Source organism: Apteryx mantelli, chromosome 28 (assembly GCF_036417845.1).
Source record: "Apteryx mantelli isolate bAptMan1 chromosome 28, bAptMan1.hap1, whole genome shotgun sequence".
NCBI lineage: Eukaryota > Metazoa > Chordata > Aves > Apterygiformes > Apterygidae > Apteryx > Apteryx mantelli.
Window position 1 is genome coordinate 7,462,968 of NC_090005.1, and position 15,270 is coordinate 7,478,237.

The window sequence follows — 15,270 nt, forward strand, 5'->3', positions numbered from 1 at the left end:
CTGACCATCGTTATCTGTTAGGTTGAAGGAGCAGGATTTAGTGCTCCCGCTGGAGCAGTGACATTGCAATGCCCCCACCAGGGCTGCACCCTTCCCTTGCCCACTCTCAAGGTGACCACGGCTCCCTCTTGCTCTCCACAGCAGTCAACGGCCAGGTGGCCTTGGAGCAACACCGTGGGGAACTGGCAGTGCGAGAAGGCGAGGGAGGCACCTTCCAGTGCAGCATGCGTGGAGGCAGCATGAGCAGCTACAGCATGTTCTGGTACCGGCAGAAGCTGCAGGGCTCTCTGACCTTGATTTACCGGCAGTATGGTAATGCCTATGGAGAGGGTTTCCGGGGTCGCTTTGAGGGGAAAGTGGAGAGCTCCCGGAACAGATTCACGCTGAGGATCCAGGCAGCAAAGCAAGAGGACGCAGCGGTATATTACTGTGGTGCTAGGCTCACACTGGAGCAGGTCTTGAGCAGGGTGGAACAAGAACTGGCTGAGAGGGAGTCCAGACAGCTCAGCACTTCCTCCAAGCAGCCACAAATCGGAAGGTGGCGCCAGGCAATAGCTGGTTCCAAAAGCAGGCCTTTCCCATGCTTGCAGGGAAAAGCAGAGGAGGGAGGAGTGTTTGGAGATGTGAGAGGGTTTATGACGCAGCTATGAGCTCTTCTGGGAAGTTCAGAGGTGTGTGGTGAAGTGCACATTGCCTGAGCCTCCTCTCCAGCATGGCCCAGCTTTTCCTCAGTGCTCTGCTGCTGCTGCTGCTGCCAAGTGAGTGAGTATCGGGGCTTTGCTGCTTCTTTCCTAGCCGTGTTCCTGTGTGCCTGACTTTCCTGGGTGTGAGAGCAGTGTGCCTCCAGATTGGAGAACTGACTATCCATTTCCTCTCTGTGTTTCTCCTGATCCCCTGGAAGATCATGGAAATAGAAACACTTGTTGCCTTAGGCTGTTATTGCAGCTTTGCTCTTGTGCTTCTCCTCATCTTGGAGGATTGGCTCTGCACAAGTCCAGGGTTCAGAGCCCCACACCCTCAGGTGCGCTGCCTGTGGTGAGTCCCTCTCAGCTGGTGGTTTTGTGGCGCCCTGGTAGAAGTGGAATCCTGGAGGGATCCAGTAGTGGATGTCTGCAATATCTGGAGGTACCCTCAGGTGCCCAGGCCAGGATCGCATAGGTCTCCTTCATCAGCTACGATTCTTCCTGCATCTGGTGCAGGGCAGCACAGGAGGGGTGAGCCTCTGCCTCCAAGGACAGTTCCCAGCCAACCGGTCTTTTGCCCTGCTCGCTCTTCTCCCCAGGGACTGTGTCTGCCACTTCTGTGCCATTCCCATGGGAGCAGGACACCTGTCTGAGCACTAACAAAAACCTCCTCCCAGGGCCCCTCATCTCCTTCTAGTGTGCTGTCCCCCCACAGAGAGAGGAGCAGCTTATGCCAGGACATCCACCTCTGGTTGGCAGCCTCCCTGGGAGAGTTGCATGGTCAGCTGGAGGCTAGTGGAAGGTGCCCGGGAGTTCCGTGTTGCCGTCTGCCCCCAGAGCTGAGAAGCCCTAGGGATTTCATGCACCTCTCCTGCCATGGATTCGAGTCCCTTTCCAGAACTTGCACAGGTGCTGGTACCAGCAGGCACTGGTCCACAGTGCAGCAGACAGAACCATGCTGAACGCTGCTCCTCAGTCCTCTGCGGTCTTCCTTTCTACTCACCCATATAACCTTCCTCTCACTTTGCAGGATTTTTTTTTTTTTTTCTCGAGTTCCAGCACTGAAACTTGCAGCCAAAAGATGAAACTGAGACTTCCTCAACTTTCCCTTGCAGGAGGAACATTCCTGCTTATGGAGCTCATCAGGAGCCAAGGAGAAGTCTGAGTTTGTCCCAGAGCACATTCCCCAAAGGCCAGAACCCTGTTGCCAACACCAGCTGGGCAACCAAGTGTTCAGTATCAGTCCACTCCATCTCTCAGCTGTGGAGGTAAAAGACAATCAACAATAGTGGCAAGACTAACTTCATTTTTTTTGTTTTACTAATTACTATCTTAAGATAGAGCAAAGAAAGAAACCTTGAGCTCTGTACAAAATGCTCCAACTCCTGCCTGGCTTGCCAGGAATTCAAACTGCATAAAGCCGGTTAGCAGTTGCAGAGTTTGCTAGTGAAGACTTCCATTCTCTTTGTTCTCTGCCTTGTATATACAGCCAATCAGGGGAGTGTTAGATAGTAACTATACCAACCAAAGAAATGTATGTAAGTCATTTACTTATGGTAATCAGGGAAGCCTCAGCCTGATCTGTGCATCAGACATGCTTCCCCTGCAGCTGCTGCAGGGTGGGTGTGAGAGTGAGAATAAAGGTGCTCTCTGAACTACATCACTGCAAGTAGTAGAGTTTTTCTACTTTTTTTTCCCCCCTCCTTTCTCCTCAGGGTGAGGCCCCAGGCACTCCCTGCAGCCCAAGACTTGCAGAGCTGTGTCCTCCATCAGAAGCTCTGTCTGCACCAAAGCCTCTGACATGACAGGGACAGCTGCTCCAACAGGCCCTGGGGAAAGTGCTCTGTGGTGCTTCACCACCATACCTGAGGCCATGAATGCTGGTCTGGACTGAGATGAGGATGCCTTCTTTGTGCCCTTCTGCACCTACTGCTGCAAAACTGTTGCATCTGTTGGCTCTCTCTATCACCTGTGCTGTGTTAGCTCTGTTACCTGCAGCTCTGTGAGAGGATCTATGATCCAGATGAGAGCACTCCTGGGAACCTAAGCAGCAGTGGGGTGGAATGCACATTCCTGGGGCCTCCTCTCCAGCCTGTCCCAGCTTTTCCTCGTTGCTCTAGTCCTGCTCCCAAGTGGGCAAGTATAAGAGCATTGCTGCTGTGTTTTTAACTGTATTGGGTGTTACTGTGTTTGTGAGAGCTCTGTTCCTGCAAAGACACAGAAGTGATTAGCTGTTTTCTCCTGGTGTTTGTTCTGGTTCCTTGTAGGAGCAGGCACCTGGAAATACTAGTTTCCCCAAGAGTGGGGGCCTTCTCTGCCCTCATCACAGCTTTTGCTCATTTGCTGCTTCTTCTCATGCTCATTTCCAGGCACATGTTCCCAGCTGAGGCTTGTGAGTTTTGGACCCTGCATAGGGCAGGGGCTCAGAGTCTTTCTCCTCAGGTGTGCTGTGATTGGGGTGTCCCTGTCCACTGGTATGTTGGTGGGGCACTGGCACAAGCAGAAAGCAGGAGAGAGCCAGGAGTGGATGGCTGCAGTTTTTGGAGGTGTGCAAACAGACTGTGCCCCATGCTTCCAAAAGACGATCAGCATCACCAGAGACGTCCCCAGCAACCCCTTCTCCATGCAGCTGCATTCCCTGACACCCAGGGCATCACCTTATGTCTCTAGGGAACAGCAGGATTGGACCCCTGGCGCTGGAACCACGGTGCATGGGGCTTGAGCAGGGTGCGGGGTCCACTCCTGGTGTGTTTTCTTTGACCTGAAGACAAGGCTGGGCTTTAGGTGCTGTGGTGGGGATACAGTGGTGGAACCGGGCTGCATACATCAAGCATGCCCCTTCCTCTGTCACTGACATTCTTGAGGGGATTGATGGTATTAATGGGGCAGGTTTGCTTTGGGCTGTGTCAGGTCGAGAGGAGTAGGAGAGCACAAGACCAGACTAGCGGAGCAAAGTGACATCATGCGAGAGCCCCCATAATATTTCATTAAAGAGGACAGTTACTGGCAGAGCAGGACTGGGGACAGCAAGAGAGAATTAAAGTCATCTTGGGGTCCAGCTCTTTCTGCTTCCACACTGGGCGCACTCCCCCATGCAAATCGCCTTCCCCACAGGGGAGCGGGTGCTGTGGCAGGGAGATGGAGGCTTTCAGGATTTCAGAGACATTTCAGGAGAGGGCCAAGATCAGCCGCAAGGAGGGAGTCATTTTCTGGGGCCAGTGAGCTTCCCCAGGTGGAGGGATGATGCTGGTTCTCCATGTCCCTGGCAAGCGGACCCCACTGTGGCAGGTGAACTACCTCTCGCCCTGTGCATGCATTGCTTTGCTCTTTGCACTCGCTGTCTGCAGGGGTGTGGGCCTGCATGCAGCTAGTGGTGGCTGCTGGAGCGTTCTGAGTGCCTGGGGACTCTGAGCACCTCTTCTGCCATGGATCCAGCTGGGCCTCATACATCAGCAGCCAATCAGGTAATATGAAGAAGTATGGGGCCACTGTGGAGGGTCAAGCCACCACCTGCTGGGACAAACCCTGGGCTCAGCAGACTCTGGTCCTGCGCACTCTGCATCCCTGGCACTCAGCTCAGTACTTGTGGACCATTCATTCCCATGGGGACAGGAGACCTGGATGCACCCTGACTGACACAAACATCCTGCTGGGGCTGCTGATCCATGGTGCAGGAGCTGGAGGGGAGGCGACTGCCAGGAGGGGTTCAGGGCAGCTCCCAGGGAGGGATGGGCCATCGCTGCACATCGTGGGGGGGATCCCACTTCCCAAATCTACTCCTCACACTCCCTGCCCTCCACTGTCTCCAGGGACCCTCTTCCCAGGAACAGCCATGGCCAGCTCTCAGGCTCTTCGGCCTCCAGGAAGGAACAGGGCACACTGGAGATCAACTGGCCTAAAGGGGATGCATCCTCCTCCCCACCCTCCCAAAGCCAGCCTCCTGCTTTGGGTACATACTGGTGCCATGTTGAGCATGTGCATGTGCCAGGTGCTGTGTGTTTACAAAACAGCAACACACCTTAAATGCCGCAGAGAAAACAAAGAGTTAGGGCATTTGTCATGAAAAATGATCCTGGAAGGACAAAACTGAGCCTTCCATTCTGAATGAATTATTTGATGTTTACACTGAGGACCTTCCCTGAAGGATTGAAAAGGCATCTTGCAACTGTCCTAGCTTTCACAATATGGCCTGACGTCGCCCCTTTTCTTTTCAGCCTCAAGCGCCTAGCTCCAGTGGGCTCCTGCCTCCCCTTTGCCCTCTGAACCTCCATTTCCCACCTCCTACCCAAGGGACTAGGCTGGAGCACCCAGGGGAAGAGGGAGCGTACAGGAGCTTGCAGGGTTGGCAGCACTGCTGAAAAGATGACACCAGCCAGGACCATGACACCGTGGCACATCTTGGTCCCAGTGGGTGTATTGGCCTGCAGGCACAGAAGTTCTTTTGGGTCCCTCCCAAGCATGGTGAGCGCACAGAAGACAGTCTCCGCTTTCTTCAGAGGATATCCCACAATGTTGTCCCCCACTGAGCCTCGCAGGAGTTGTGTGGGGTGAGCTGGGGGGTGGGGTGAGTGGAGTTGGAGCCAGGACACCGCTCAAGCCTGCACCATCTTGCAGCACCAAGCAAGGACCTGCTCCCGGTGCCCATTAGCCCCATGGAGTCTTGGCTGCCTGGGGAATCCTGGGGGGCCTTTGTCACAGAGAAAAGGTGTGGGGGTGTTCATTCCTCCACGCTCCTCCCCATGTCAGCCTTGTGTGCGGGGGACAGGGAGTGAGGGCAGGGTAAAATGAGAGTGCGGGGCATGGGGAGGGTCCTGGGAGGGGATGCTGTGAGCGGTGAGTGGGTAATGACTCTCCCCCAATGGTGGCAGCAGCTGGGATCCCGCCATGGTGGCAGGGCTTGGTCCTGGCCGGTGTCCTGGCCTGCAGTTGGAAAGGTCCCAGTAGAAGCTCTGGCTCCTTCCCAAGCAGGATGAGTGCACAGAGGAGAGGATGCCTGCACAGGGTGGAGGGAATGGCATAGGGGAGGCTCTGCCTGCGATATCCCAGCCAAGAGGGGCCAAGCTCAGGGGTCCTATCTGGGAACAGCAGTTCTGCAGTGCCAAGAGATGTGGGGGCACAAGGATGCCAATCTGCTGCTCCCAGGGCCAGCCTGGGAGTGTAACATGTAGCGAGGGCCCTGCACTCCCACTGTGCCAAGGACGGTCCCGCTCCTCCTGCACTGGGTGCGGTTCCTGGAATGAGGCTTCTCTGGCCCTGCACCCCTGGAACTCTGCCTGCTACTTCTACACCCTTCACGGAGTGACAGGAAACCTTCTGCGCCCCAGTGTAGCCCACCTGAATACCATCCATCCTCTCTGTGCAGAAATAAGTTTTGGCCGTAGCGGGCCAGCCACGCACAGAGAAAAGGAGCAGCACTGTGGGGCTCCCTTCAATTCTCAGCACTCTCAGACACTTAGGGTCAAAAAAGAACAGATCTCACACAGTGGGATGCATACAGCCCCCTAGCCCAAAATAAACCCAATCCCTCATGAAATATAGCTAACACATACAAAGAAAGAGTTCTGTGAGACCGTGAAACTTCATTTAAACCTGGAAGGAAGAAAGGACAGCAATTCTGCACTCCATTTCCCCACATTCCTTCCAGAGAGGGCAAGGTCAAGGAGAGAGGCACGGGGACAGCAAGCTGCTTGCTTAGGAGAGGTCCCTACATTTCCTGTGCGAGTGGGGAGAGCAGGAGGCAGGCTGGAGTGCAGTGAGGGTGCAGGGTAGAGGAACCATGGGGTGCTGTCGGGAAGAGCATGGGATGTGGTCGAGTGGGTTTTGGTAGGAGGGAGTGGTCCCCACTCTGTCTCTCGGCCCTGTTGTCAGGGGACAGGGAGTGAGGCCAGGGCAGGATGGGGGTGCAGGGCATGGAGAAGGTCCTACGAGAGGACACTGTACGTTGACAGCTCACCCCTGGCGCCAACCCAAGCTGGGTCTGGCCAAGGCCCCAACCTAGCAGTCTCTGCTCCATGTCTCCTGGCCACCCTAGCCCATTTCCATGACTCCCTCACAGCTCACAGCCCCTCACCCCGCTCTCTGTTTCAGAGCTGCCACTAGGCAGGCAGGCACCTTTTCCCTATCGCCTCAGAGGCTTAGGGTCCCTCTTTATGAGGCTCCACGGGGCTAAAGAGCTCGTAAGCCCTCACAGCCATCCTGGGAGAAAAGGGAAAGGAGCTGTGGCCTTCTGGGAATGCCACGCTCCTCCTCTGCTGATGAACCTCCCCTGGCCTGGACTGGCCTGGCCTGGTCTTGCACCCCCCCCCCTTCTCCTCCCACTGAAAGCGCTGTGACAGTGGGGGCAGGTCAGCTGGGGTCAGTGGGTGAGGGGCACAATCCCTGTGCAGACAGGAGAGGGGCTGAGTGGCTCTGCTCCTCTCTGCCTCTGGCAGGTCCTGATGCCACCCAGGATGGTGCCTTGGCTCCTGACCTTCTCCCCCACAGCAGTGCTGGCAGGCGAGAGCCGGCGAGGGAGAGCAGTGAACCCAGGGCTGGACGGGCTGCAGCTGCCCATTGGTGCCCATCCACCATGCCAGGGCCCAGCTCCTCCTGTGCAGAGTGCATTTTCCCCTGTGGAGGGGGGTCCTGTGGCAGGGAGAGAGAGTCTTTGTAGAGGTGGAAATTATTTCTGGAAAGGTCCAATGTCAGCCCTGAGCAGGGCAGCCATGGTAGAGGTGGGACCATGGCTCTCCCTGTTCCTGAGTAGGTGACACCTTTGCCTGAGCAGGTGAGCCGCCTCTACTGTGTGCATGAACTGCCCTGCTCCCTGAGCTCTCTGTCCACTGGGGTGAGGGCTCAGGTGCAGCCGGTGGAGGCCAAGGGAGGGCTGTGAGCAACTGGGGACTCTGTACACCTCTCCTACCATCCATCCAGCTTCACCTTCAAGGACCACGATGCGCTTTGGTGTCAGCAGGCCCCTGGGATCAAGCCTCCAGTGGGTCTCTCACACCAGCTACGATTCCTCATTCATTAAACACGTGCCAGCGGTGGAGGGGTGAGCCACCACCTCCTGGGACAATCCATGGGCCGAGGCATCTCAACACTGCATGCCTTGCACACCCTGCACCCCTGGGACTCTACCGCATCCTTCTCCAGCATTCCCCCAGGGACAGGAAACACAGCTTTACCCTTATACAAACCTCCTGCCAGGGCCCCTGGCCCAAGGTGTGGGAGCTGGCGGGGAGACGAGTGCTGGGGGCGGGCCTTGGGGCTGTTCCCAGGGAGAGCTGGGCTATCACAGCTCTTTGTGAGGTGATCCCAGGTGTCCTGGAAATGGAATTATTCCCTCCATCACTCTTTGCTACGCCCCAGACTCAAGGACAGGTCTCAAATCTACTGTAAACATTTCCATTTCCCGTAACATTTCCCCTTTCCACATCTGCCCTCTAAGCCTCAGCTTCCTTGTGCCTATCGCAGCAAAGCCACGTGGTTCAGGGCTTCTTCCGTTCCTCCCCCAGATTCATGGGTCTCACTGTCCAGGCGGGCTCCAAGAGGGCGACTAGGCTGTGCCTGGGACATGGGGTGGAGGCTGGGTCAGCTCAGACAGGGGTCACACGGGCACAGAAGGGGTGATTGTGAGGGGGAAGCAGGCAGAGCTGCTCTGCAGACAGAGCCAAGCTGAGGAGAGGCAAGGCAACGCTGGCCTGGATGTGTGGTCGACAGCGTGCATGGGGTTATTGCCTGTCCTAAGCAGGCAGGACAGGCACACCAGGCATCTGGGAATCAAGTGTGCCCCTGCATCTGGCACAGCCCTGTGGGGCTGTGCTGACTCCTCGCAGCCTGTCCAGGACAGGGAATTTTCTCTGGCAAGCTGCACCTGCCTACACTGGAGCCCACTTCTCTCAGTCCTCCCCACACTGGGCAGAGCTGAGCAGCGTGTGAAGCCTTGGAAAACATGTCACCTCCTCTGGGTCCCTGTGGGGCAGGTTGGGTGCGTGGGCTTTTGGAGGCTGACTTCCAAAGCTGTTTCTCAGCCCCATGGCCAGAGGACCGGGAGCAAAGCTAGGGCAAGATGCGGTTGTGAGGCATGGGGACAGTCCTGCGAGGGGAGGGGATGCTGGAGGCTGACAGCCCGGTGCTGGGGCCGGCCGAGCTGGGCCTGGCTGAGACCCTGACCCGTGTGCTGGCAGAGCAGGGCACTCCGCATCTTAGCTCTCCTCGCTGCCATCCACGACCGTCTCCAGGGCTCCGTCACGGCTTGCAGCCCCCAGTCTGCTCTTCTTTCTGGAGCAGCCCCCGAGCGGCAGAGAAGCTTTTCCCTCTGGCCTCTGAGGCATTGCCCAGGGCTCCTCTTTACGAGGCTACGCAGGGCTGGGGAGCCCGCACACTCGTCCCACCGTGCGGGGCAAAAAGGGAAAGGAGCTGCGGCCTTCTGGGGGCGCCGCACTCCTTCTCTGCCGATGAACGTCCGCCGGCCGGGCCCTGCGTCGCCGCTCCTCCTCCCACAAAGGGACCGCGACAGCGAGGGGCGGGACGGGGCTGCGGTGGGGGCAGAGTCCTTAGCGCTGCCGCGGTGAAGGCCCCCAGTGGCGGTGTGTGCAGGAGAGGGCCGAGGCAGGGCCTGATGCCGCCCAGGATGGTGCCTTGGCTCCTGGCCTTGTCGTTGGCAGCGGTGCCGGCAGGTGAGAGGCAGCCAGGGAGGGCAGCGAGCGCGGGGCCGGGCGGTCTGGGGCTTGGGCTGCCTGTGCCCCGTCCTGGGAGCCAGCTGCTACCTGCTGCCACGTGAGGTGCAGTCTGCCATGAAAATTGCCTTTGCCAGTGGGGATGAGGTTCTGTGGCAGGGAGAGGGAGGTTTCCAGTACTGGGGGACATTTCAGGACAAGGCCAAGTTCAGCCCTGAGGAGGGCAGCCTTGGGATTTCCCAGGGCCAGTGGGTTTCCCAGGGTAGAGGGATGAGGGAGGGATGATGCCGGGTCTCCATGTGCCCAGGAAGGGGACCCCAGAGCGGCTGGTGAACTGCCTGCCACTGTGTGTGTGTGTGCATGCACTGCCTTGCTCCCTGCACTCTCTGTCCACAGGGGTGCAGGCCCAGGTGCGGCTGGTGGAGGCTGGTGGAGGGCTGCGAGAGTTTGGGGACTCCGTGCAACTCTCCTGCCATGGATCCGGCTTCAGCTTCAGCTACTATGATTTACTTTGGTACCGTCAGGCCGCCGGTGCCACACTCGAGTGGGTCGCCACCATCCTCCGTGATTCTAGCTCCATTCGTTATGGTACGGCAGTGAAGAGTCGAGCCACTGTCTCCCGCGACAATTCACAGGCTGTGGCATCTCTGGCCCTGCGTGCCCTGCGCCCACAGGACTCGGCGCGCTATTTCTGTGCCGTTCCCACAGTGACAGGAAAGCCGTCTGCACCCTGACACAAACCTCCTGCCGGCGGCCCTGGCCCAGAGTGAGGGAGCTGGAGGGGTGGGGAGTGGCAGGCAGGTTTGGGGGCATCGCTGCTCACTGCGTGGCAATCCCACAGGTGTGGCAAATGGGACCTTTCCCCACATCCCTCCTTTCTTACACCACAGAGACAAGGGCAGGCTTCAGCTCTAACATGGGCATTTCCTGTAGCTTTTCCCCTTTCCACGCCCCCCCCCCCCAAACGTCTTCTTTGTGCTTGTTGCAGTGGATGCCTGTGGGAACAGCCCTGCTGTGTTTTCAGGTGTGATTTTGAGCTTCTTACACTTCTTGCACTCCTCCCTCCCTCCCTCCATTTTGCATTCCTGGTTGTCACAGTCCCGCCCTGCTTTGAGGAAGGGACGGGGTTGTGCTGAGGACGGACCTTGGCTGGGTGCAGGTCACAGAGGCCCAGATGGGGTGGGAAATGTGGGCAGAGCAGCACTGCAGCCAGAGCTGAGCTGGAGAGAGGCAAAGTGGAGCAGGCATGATCATGTGGGTTGCCAGATGCATGGGGTTATTGCCCTGCCTAGATCAGCGTGATGGGGGTCGCTGGCACCTTGGGACCTGGGCATGCCCTGTACCCGGCTTGGCCCCGTGGAACTGTGCTGACTGCTCGCAGGCCTGCTGGCCTGACCCTCATGTGTCCCTGCAGAGCACATGGGGAAGAGCCTCGTTCCACTTGCAGCTGCGGATCAGGCACCTCAGTGCGGCTTATGGCCTCCATAGCAGGGGAACAGGCAGGGCACAGGGGAACCTCCCAAGGCTGCTATATCTCACCACTTGTCCCAAGAGAAGCAGAGCCCTGCTCAGGCCAGCCTGGTTGGACTGGTACTGTCTCTCAGCTTTGCCTGTGAAAAGGAAGTGGGCTGAGGTGAGGTGGTTCTGCTCTTGCTACGTCTCTTCCTGGCCATGGTCCTGGGAGGTGAAGGAGATCCTGGTCCTTGGGAGGCATCAACAAAGCTCAGAGCCCTTTCTGTGCACTTACACGTCCATACTAAAGGGGGGGATATCAGAACTGAAGGGGATGGTGGGGGAGTCTTTTCTCCACACTGTGTTTTCAGTGGTGCCGAGCAACAGGACGCAAGGCAACAGGCACAACCTGAAACACAGACAATTCCATCTGAACAGGAGGAAATACTTTTTCACTGTGAGGGTGACAGAGCACTGCAACAGGTTGCCCAGAGAGGTTGTGGAGTCTCCTTCTCTGGAGATATTCAAAACACACCTGGATGCAATCCTGTGCAGTGTGCTCTAGGTGACCCTGCTTGAGCAGGGGGGTTGGACTAGATGATCTCCAGAGGTCCCTTCCAACCTCAGTGATTCTGTGATTCTGTGTTTCGACCCCGTGGGCAGAGGACAGGGAACGAGGCCAGGGCAAGATGGGGGGTGTGGACCATGGGGAGGGTCCTGTGAGGGAAAGTTGTGGGCTGACAGCCTGTAACTGGGGCCTGCTTGAGGTTGGTGTGGCCCAGGCCCCGAGCCGGCTGCAGGCGGAGCAGCGCCCTCCTTGTCTCTGCTTTGTTCCTAGACATTCTTGGCCCTCCCCATTGCTCCCCCATGGCCAGCAGCCCCTCCCCCTGTTCTCCTTTCCAGAGCGGCCAGCAAGCAGGTGAGCAGCTTTTCCCTATTCCCTAGGCATTGCCCAGCCCTCTTTCCAGGGGCTACGCAGGGCTCCAGAGCCAGGACACCCTCACAGCCGTTCTGGAAGAAAAGGGAAAGGAAGCTTGTCCTTTTGGGGGCGCCACGCTCCTTCTCTGCTGATGCCTCTGCCCAGGGTCGGCCAGGCCCGGATCTGGGACCCCCTTCTCCTCCCCAAAAGGGGCTGTGACAGTGGGGGGGGGGGCGGGTCAGATGGGGGAGGGCAGAGTTGGCAGAGCTGCTGCGGCAAGGGGCTGCGATCCTGGTGCGGGCAGGAGCAGAGGCGAGGGTGGCTCAGCTCTGCTCCTCTCCGCCTCCCGCTGGGGCTGCTTTGCCCTCGGCACTAGCCTATGGCCGCGGCCCCCGGCCCGGCAGGGCCTGATGCTGCCCAGGATGGTGCCTTGGCTCCTGGCTCTGTCCTTCGCAGAGATGCTGGCAGGTGAGAGGTGGCCGGGGAGGGCAGCGAGCGCGGGGCCAACCAGGCTGGAGCTGCCTGCGGGTGCCGGACCCCCTTGTGGGGCCCAACTCCTCCTGCTCCCATGCGGAGTGCGCTCTCCCATGAAAACTTCCCTGCTGGGGCCTGGGTGCTGTGGCAGGGAAAGGGAGGCTTTCAGGAGTTCCGAGACATGTCAGGAAACGGCCAGATCAGTCCTGAGGAGAGCAGCCTTGTGATTTTCCAGGGCCAGTGGTTTTTCCAGGGTAGAGGGACAGTGCTGTCTCTCCATGTCCGTGGAAAGGGGATGCCTTAAAAGCTGCAGTGGGCTTGGGATACTGTCAGGCCCTTGGTTCTGGCCTGGAGTGGGTCTCCTCCTTCCAATCTGATTTATCGAGTACATGCCGGTGGTGGAGGGTTGAGCCATTGCCTCCTGGAGCAATCCATGGGCAAAGGCGTCCCTGGCCCTGCATGCCCTGCACCCCTGGGACTCCACCTGATAGTTCAGTGCCATTAGCATGGGAAGAGGAAGCCTGGCTGCACCCTGACACAAACCTCCGGCAGGGGCCAGGGGCCTCTCTCTGGCCCTGGGTGTGGGAGCTGGAGGGGAGGTAACTGCTGGAGTGTTCAGAGCTGTTCCCGAGGAGACCTGGGCTTTCCAAGTGCACCGTGGGGCAATCCCACAGGTGCCATAAAGAGCTACCTTCTTGGGATTAATCTTTTCCTCTTCACAAAACGCAAAGGCAGTGTTCAAGTCTGACAGGGGTGTTCAGCATATTTCACCTCCCCAAACAACCTCTGGCTACTTGAGCTGCCTGCGGCCTTCCCTCCCTGCCCTTCTTCCCTCAGGCTTCCAAAGTGTTTGAGTTTTGGAAATAGCATTTCTTGCTTCCATCACCCCGTGCCCTCCCGCCCCGGCCTCTTTCCTTGTGCTGCTTGGAGTGAAGTGGTGAGTAAAGAGCCCTGCTCTGCTTTCAGGATCATTTCAAGGCGACGCAATCAAACCGACAGTGTCTGCAGTGGGGGGGCGAGCAGGGCATGCAGCGACCTTCCGATGCACTTACAGCTCCAACTCCTCCTATATTTATGTGGCCTGGTATCGGCAGCGTGCTGGCGGGCCCCTGCAATACATCCTGCAGAGGAAGGGCCGGGGGGGTTCATACAGCCACACAGCCCCTTTTGCCCGCAAGAGGTTTTCTGGCCAGGCCGATGAGAGCTCCGGCACCTTGGGCATGGCCACGCTGGACCTGGCTGACAGTGAGCTCTATTATTGCGCCCTGCAAGGACCACGGTGGGAGATGCTCATGGGTGCCCTGACAATATCAGCTTCCTGCCCTCCTCCCTTTTGCGTTTAAGGGTGTCAGAGCCCAGCCCAGACTGGAGGGAGCGACACGGGGTACAGAGCTGAGGGGTACCCGGGCCGTGGGCAGCAGCCCAGCACCCAGCTGGCTGGGCAGGGGTCCCGGGGGCACAGACAAGGCAAAAAGCAGGCAGAGCATCTCTGCAGGCAGAGCCAAACAGAGGAGAAGTGATACAGAGCAGCCCTAGCCACATGGGCTGCCGTGTGTTGGGCATCCTGGTTTGGGTACAGACCGGTGCCATGTCAGCATGTGCATGTACCAGCCGCTGGGCATTTACAGAACAAGAACACCCCCTAAATGCCACAGACAAAAGCCTTCTTAACAGCACTGCTCAGTTTGCTGAGGGTTTCCTTTCTAATCACCCAGACAGCCTTCATTTGACTTGCAGATTTGTCTTTCAGGTCCCAGCAGGACAACTGCAGTCAAAAGAGGAAAACAAGACTCCCTCAACATTCCTGTGCAAAAAGTCATTTCTGGAGCTCATGGGGAGAGAAGGAGAGTCAGAGTTAGGGCATTTGTTAGGAAAAAAGATCCCGGAAGGACAAAACTGAGCCTTCCATTCTGAATGGGATTATTTGATGTTTGTTTCCCAGATCTGAGAATGTAATGGGAGCAAGAGCTTTTGAGAACATGTGTCTCTCTAAGGTTAGCATCTTGGAGCTGAGAAGTAGGAGGCCAGGCAAATGTGAGAGTACATCAAGTGATTGCTTGAGCTCTCACCATGTGCTGCTCATCCTTGGCTCCTGTGTCTGCAGGTGCTCTTGCTCAGGTGCAGACAGAGGCCTCTGAGCCCACAGCAGGGAAGGTCTCAGAGCCTCTCACCCTTACTGCCACATCTCTGGCATACCCCTCACTGACAGCAGCTACGCTTGGGACTGGGGCCAGCAGCCTCCTGGCAAAGACCTGCAACACACTGTGCTGCAGTATCCTTTCACAGGACTCCAACACTTTGCTTCGTCCTTCCAAAGCCAAGTCACCAGCTGCCCCTGGAACTGCTCTCTCCAGCAGCTGCAGACACAGCCACCTATTTCTGCAGCACCAGAGCACTAAGCAAAGGGCAGAGGGATTCAAGCGCAGGCAGGGCAAAGGCAGACATGGAAGGAGGGGGTTAAAATCACACAGGCTGTTCTGTGGTTGGCTGCAGGACAAGGCCCTTCCCAGCCTTCTCCAGGCAAGTCTGGGCTGGCCTTCCCAGCAAGGGGGCAAGAATCTCTCACAAGCCCACCCAAAACCATGAACATGCTGTTACCTCCTTGCTTCCTCCTCAGTCTCTCTCACACACACAAAGCAAAAGGGAAGCTGTTGCTGGTCAGGAAGAAGCACAAAGAGCCTTGAGAGCATTTTCACAGGGAAAGCCCGAGCTGAATCAAGTGTGGCTACCTCGTGTTCTTTAGGGAGTCCCACAGCAATGCATCTAGGAGCTGCAGAGCCCATTTTTCCCCAGGACAGGAAGAGAAGTCTCTCCTCCTTGTTCTTAATTCTGGCTCCATAGGTATATATGCACATGTGTGAGCACTGGGGGCCAGCATGGACTTTTGTGGAAGACGTCAAACAGGGGGATCACAGGAGTTGTGCAGGGTGAGCTGGACTGGAGGGCTTGAGCCAACACCCCTACCCAAGCCTGCACCTCCATGCAAAACCAAGCCAGGACCCGATCCTGCTTTCCATGAGCCCCATGGAGCCTTGGCTCCTTGGGCATGGGGTGGGCAAGGGAAAGTGGCAAGGGGCAGGGG

General features: G+C 57.6%; 1 long non-coding RNA gene and 1 gene segment (V, D, J or C); both read left to right on the forward strand.

The window, feature by feature from the left end:
• The first annotated feature begins 1,023 nt into the window (after positions 1 to 1,023).
• LOC136994412 (uncharacterized) lies at positions 1,024 to 2,919 on the forward strand. Its single transcript, XR_010886497.1, has 2 exons — positions 1,024 to 1,951; positions 2,399 to 2,919. It is a non-coding gene; the product is annotated as an uncharacterized lncRNA (long non-coding RNA).
• Positions 2,920 to 9,285: 6,366 nt separating this feature from the next.
• On the forward strand, positions 9,286 to 10,077 carry LOC136994358 (Ig heavy chain V region 3-like). The segment is given in 2 exon segments: positions 9,286 to 9,343; positions 9,740 to 10,077. Coding segments are annotated over 2 exon segments (396 nt in total).
• The last annotated feature ends 5,193 nt before the right edge of the window (positions 10,078 to 15,270 follow it).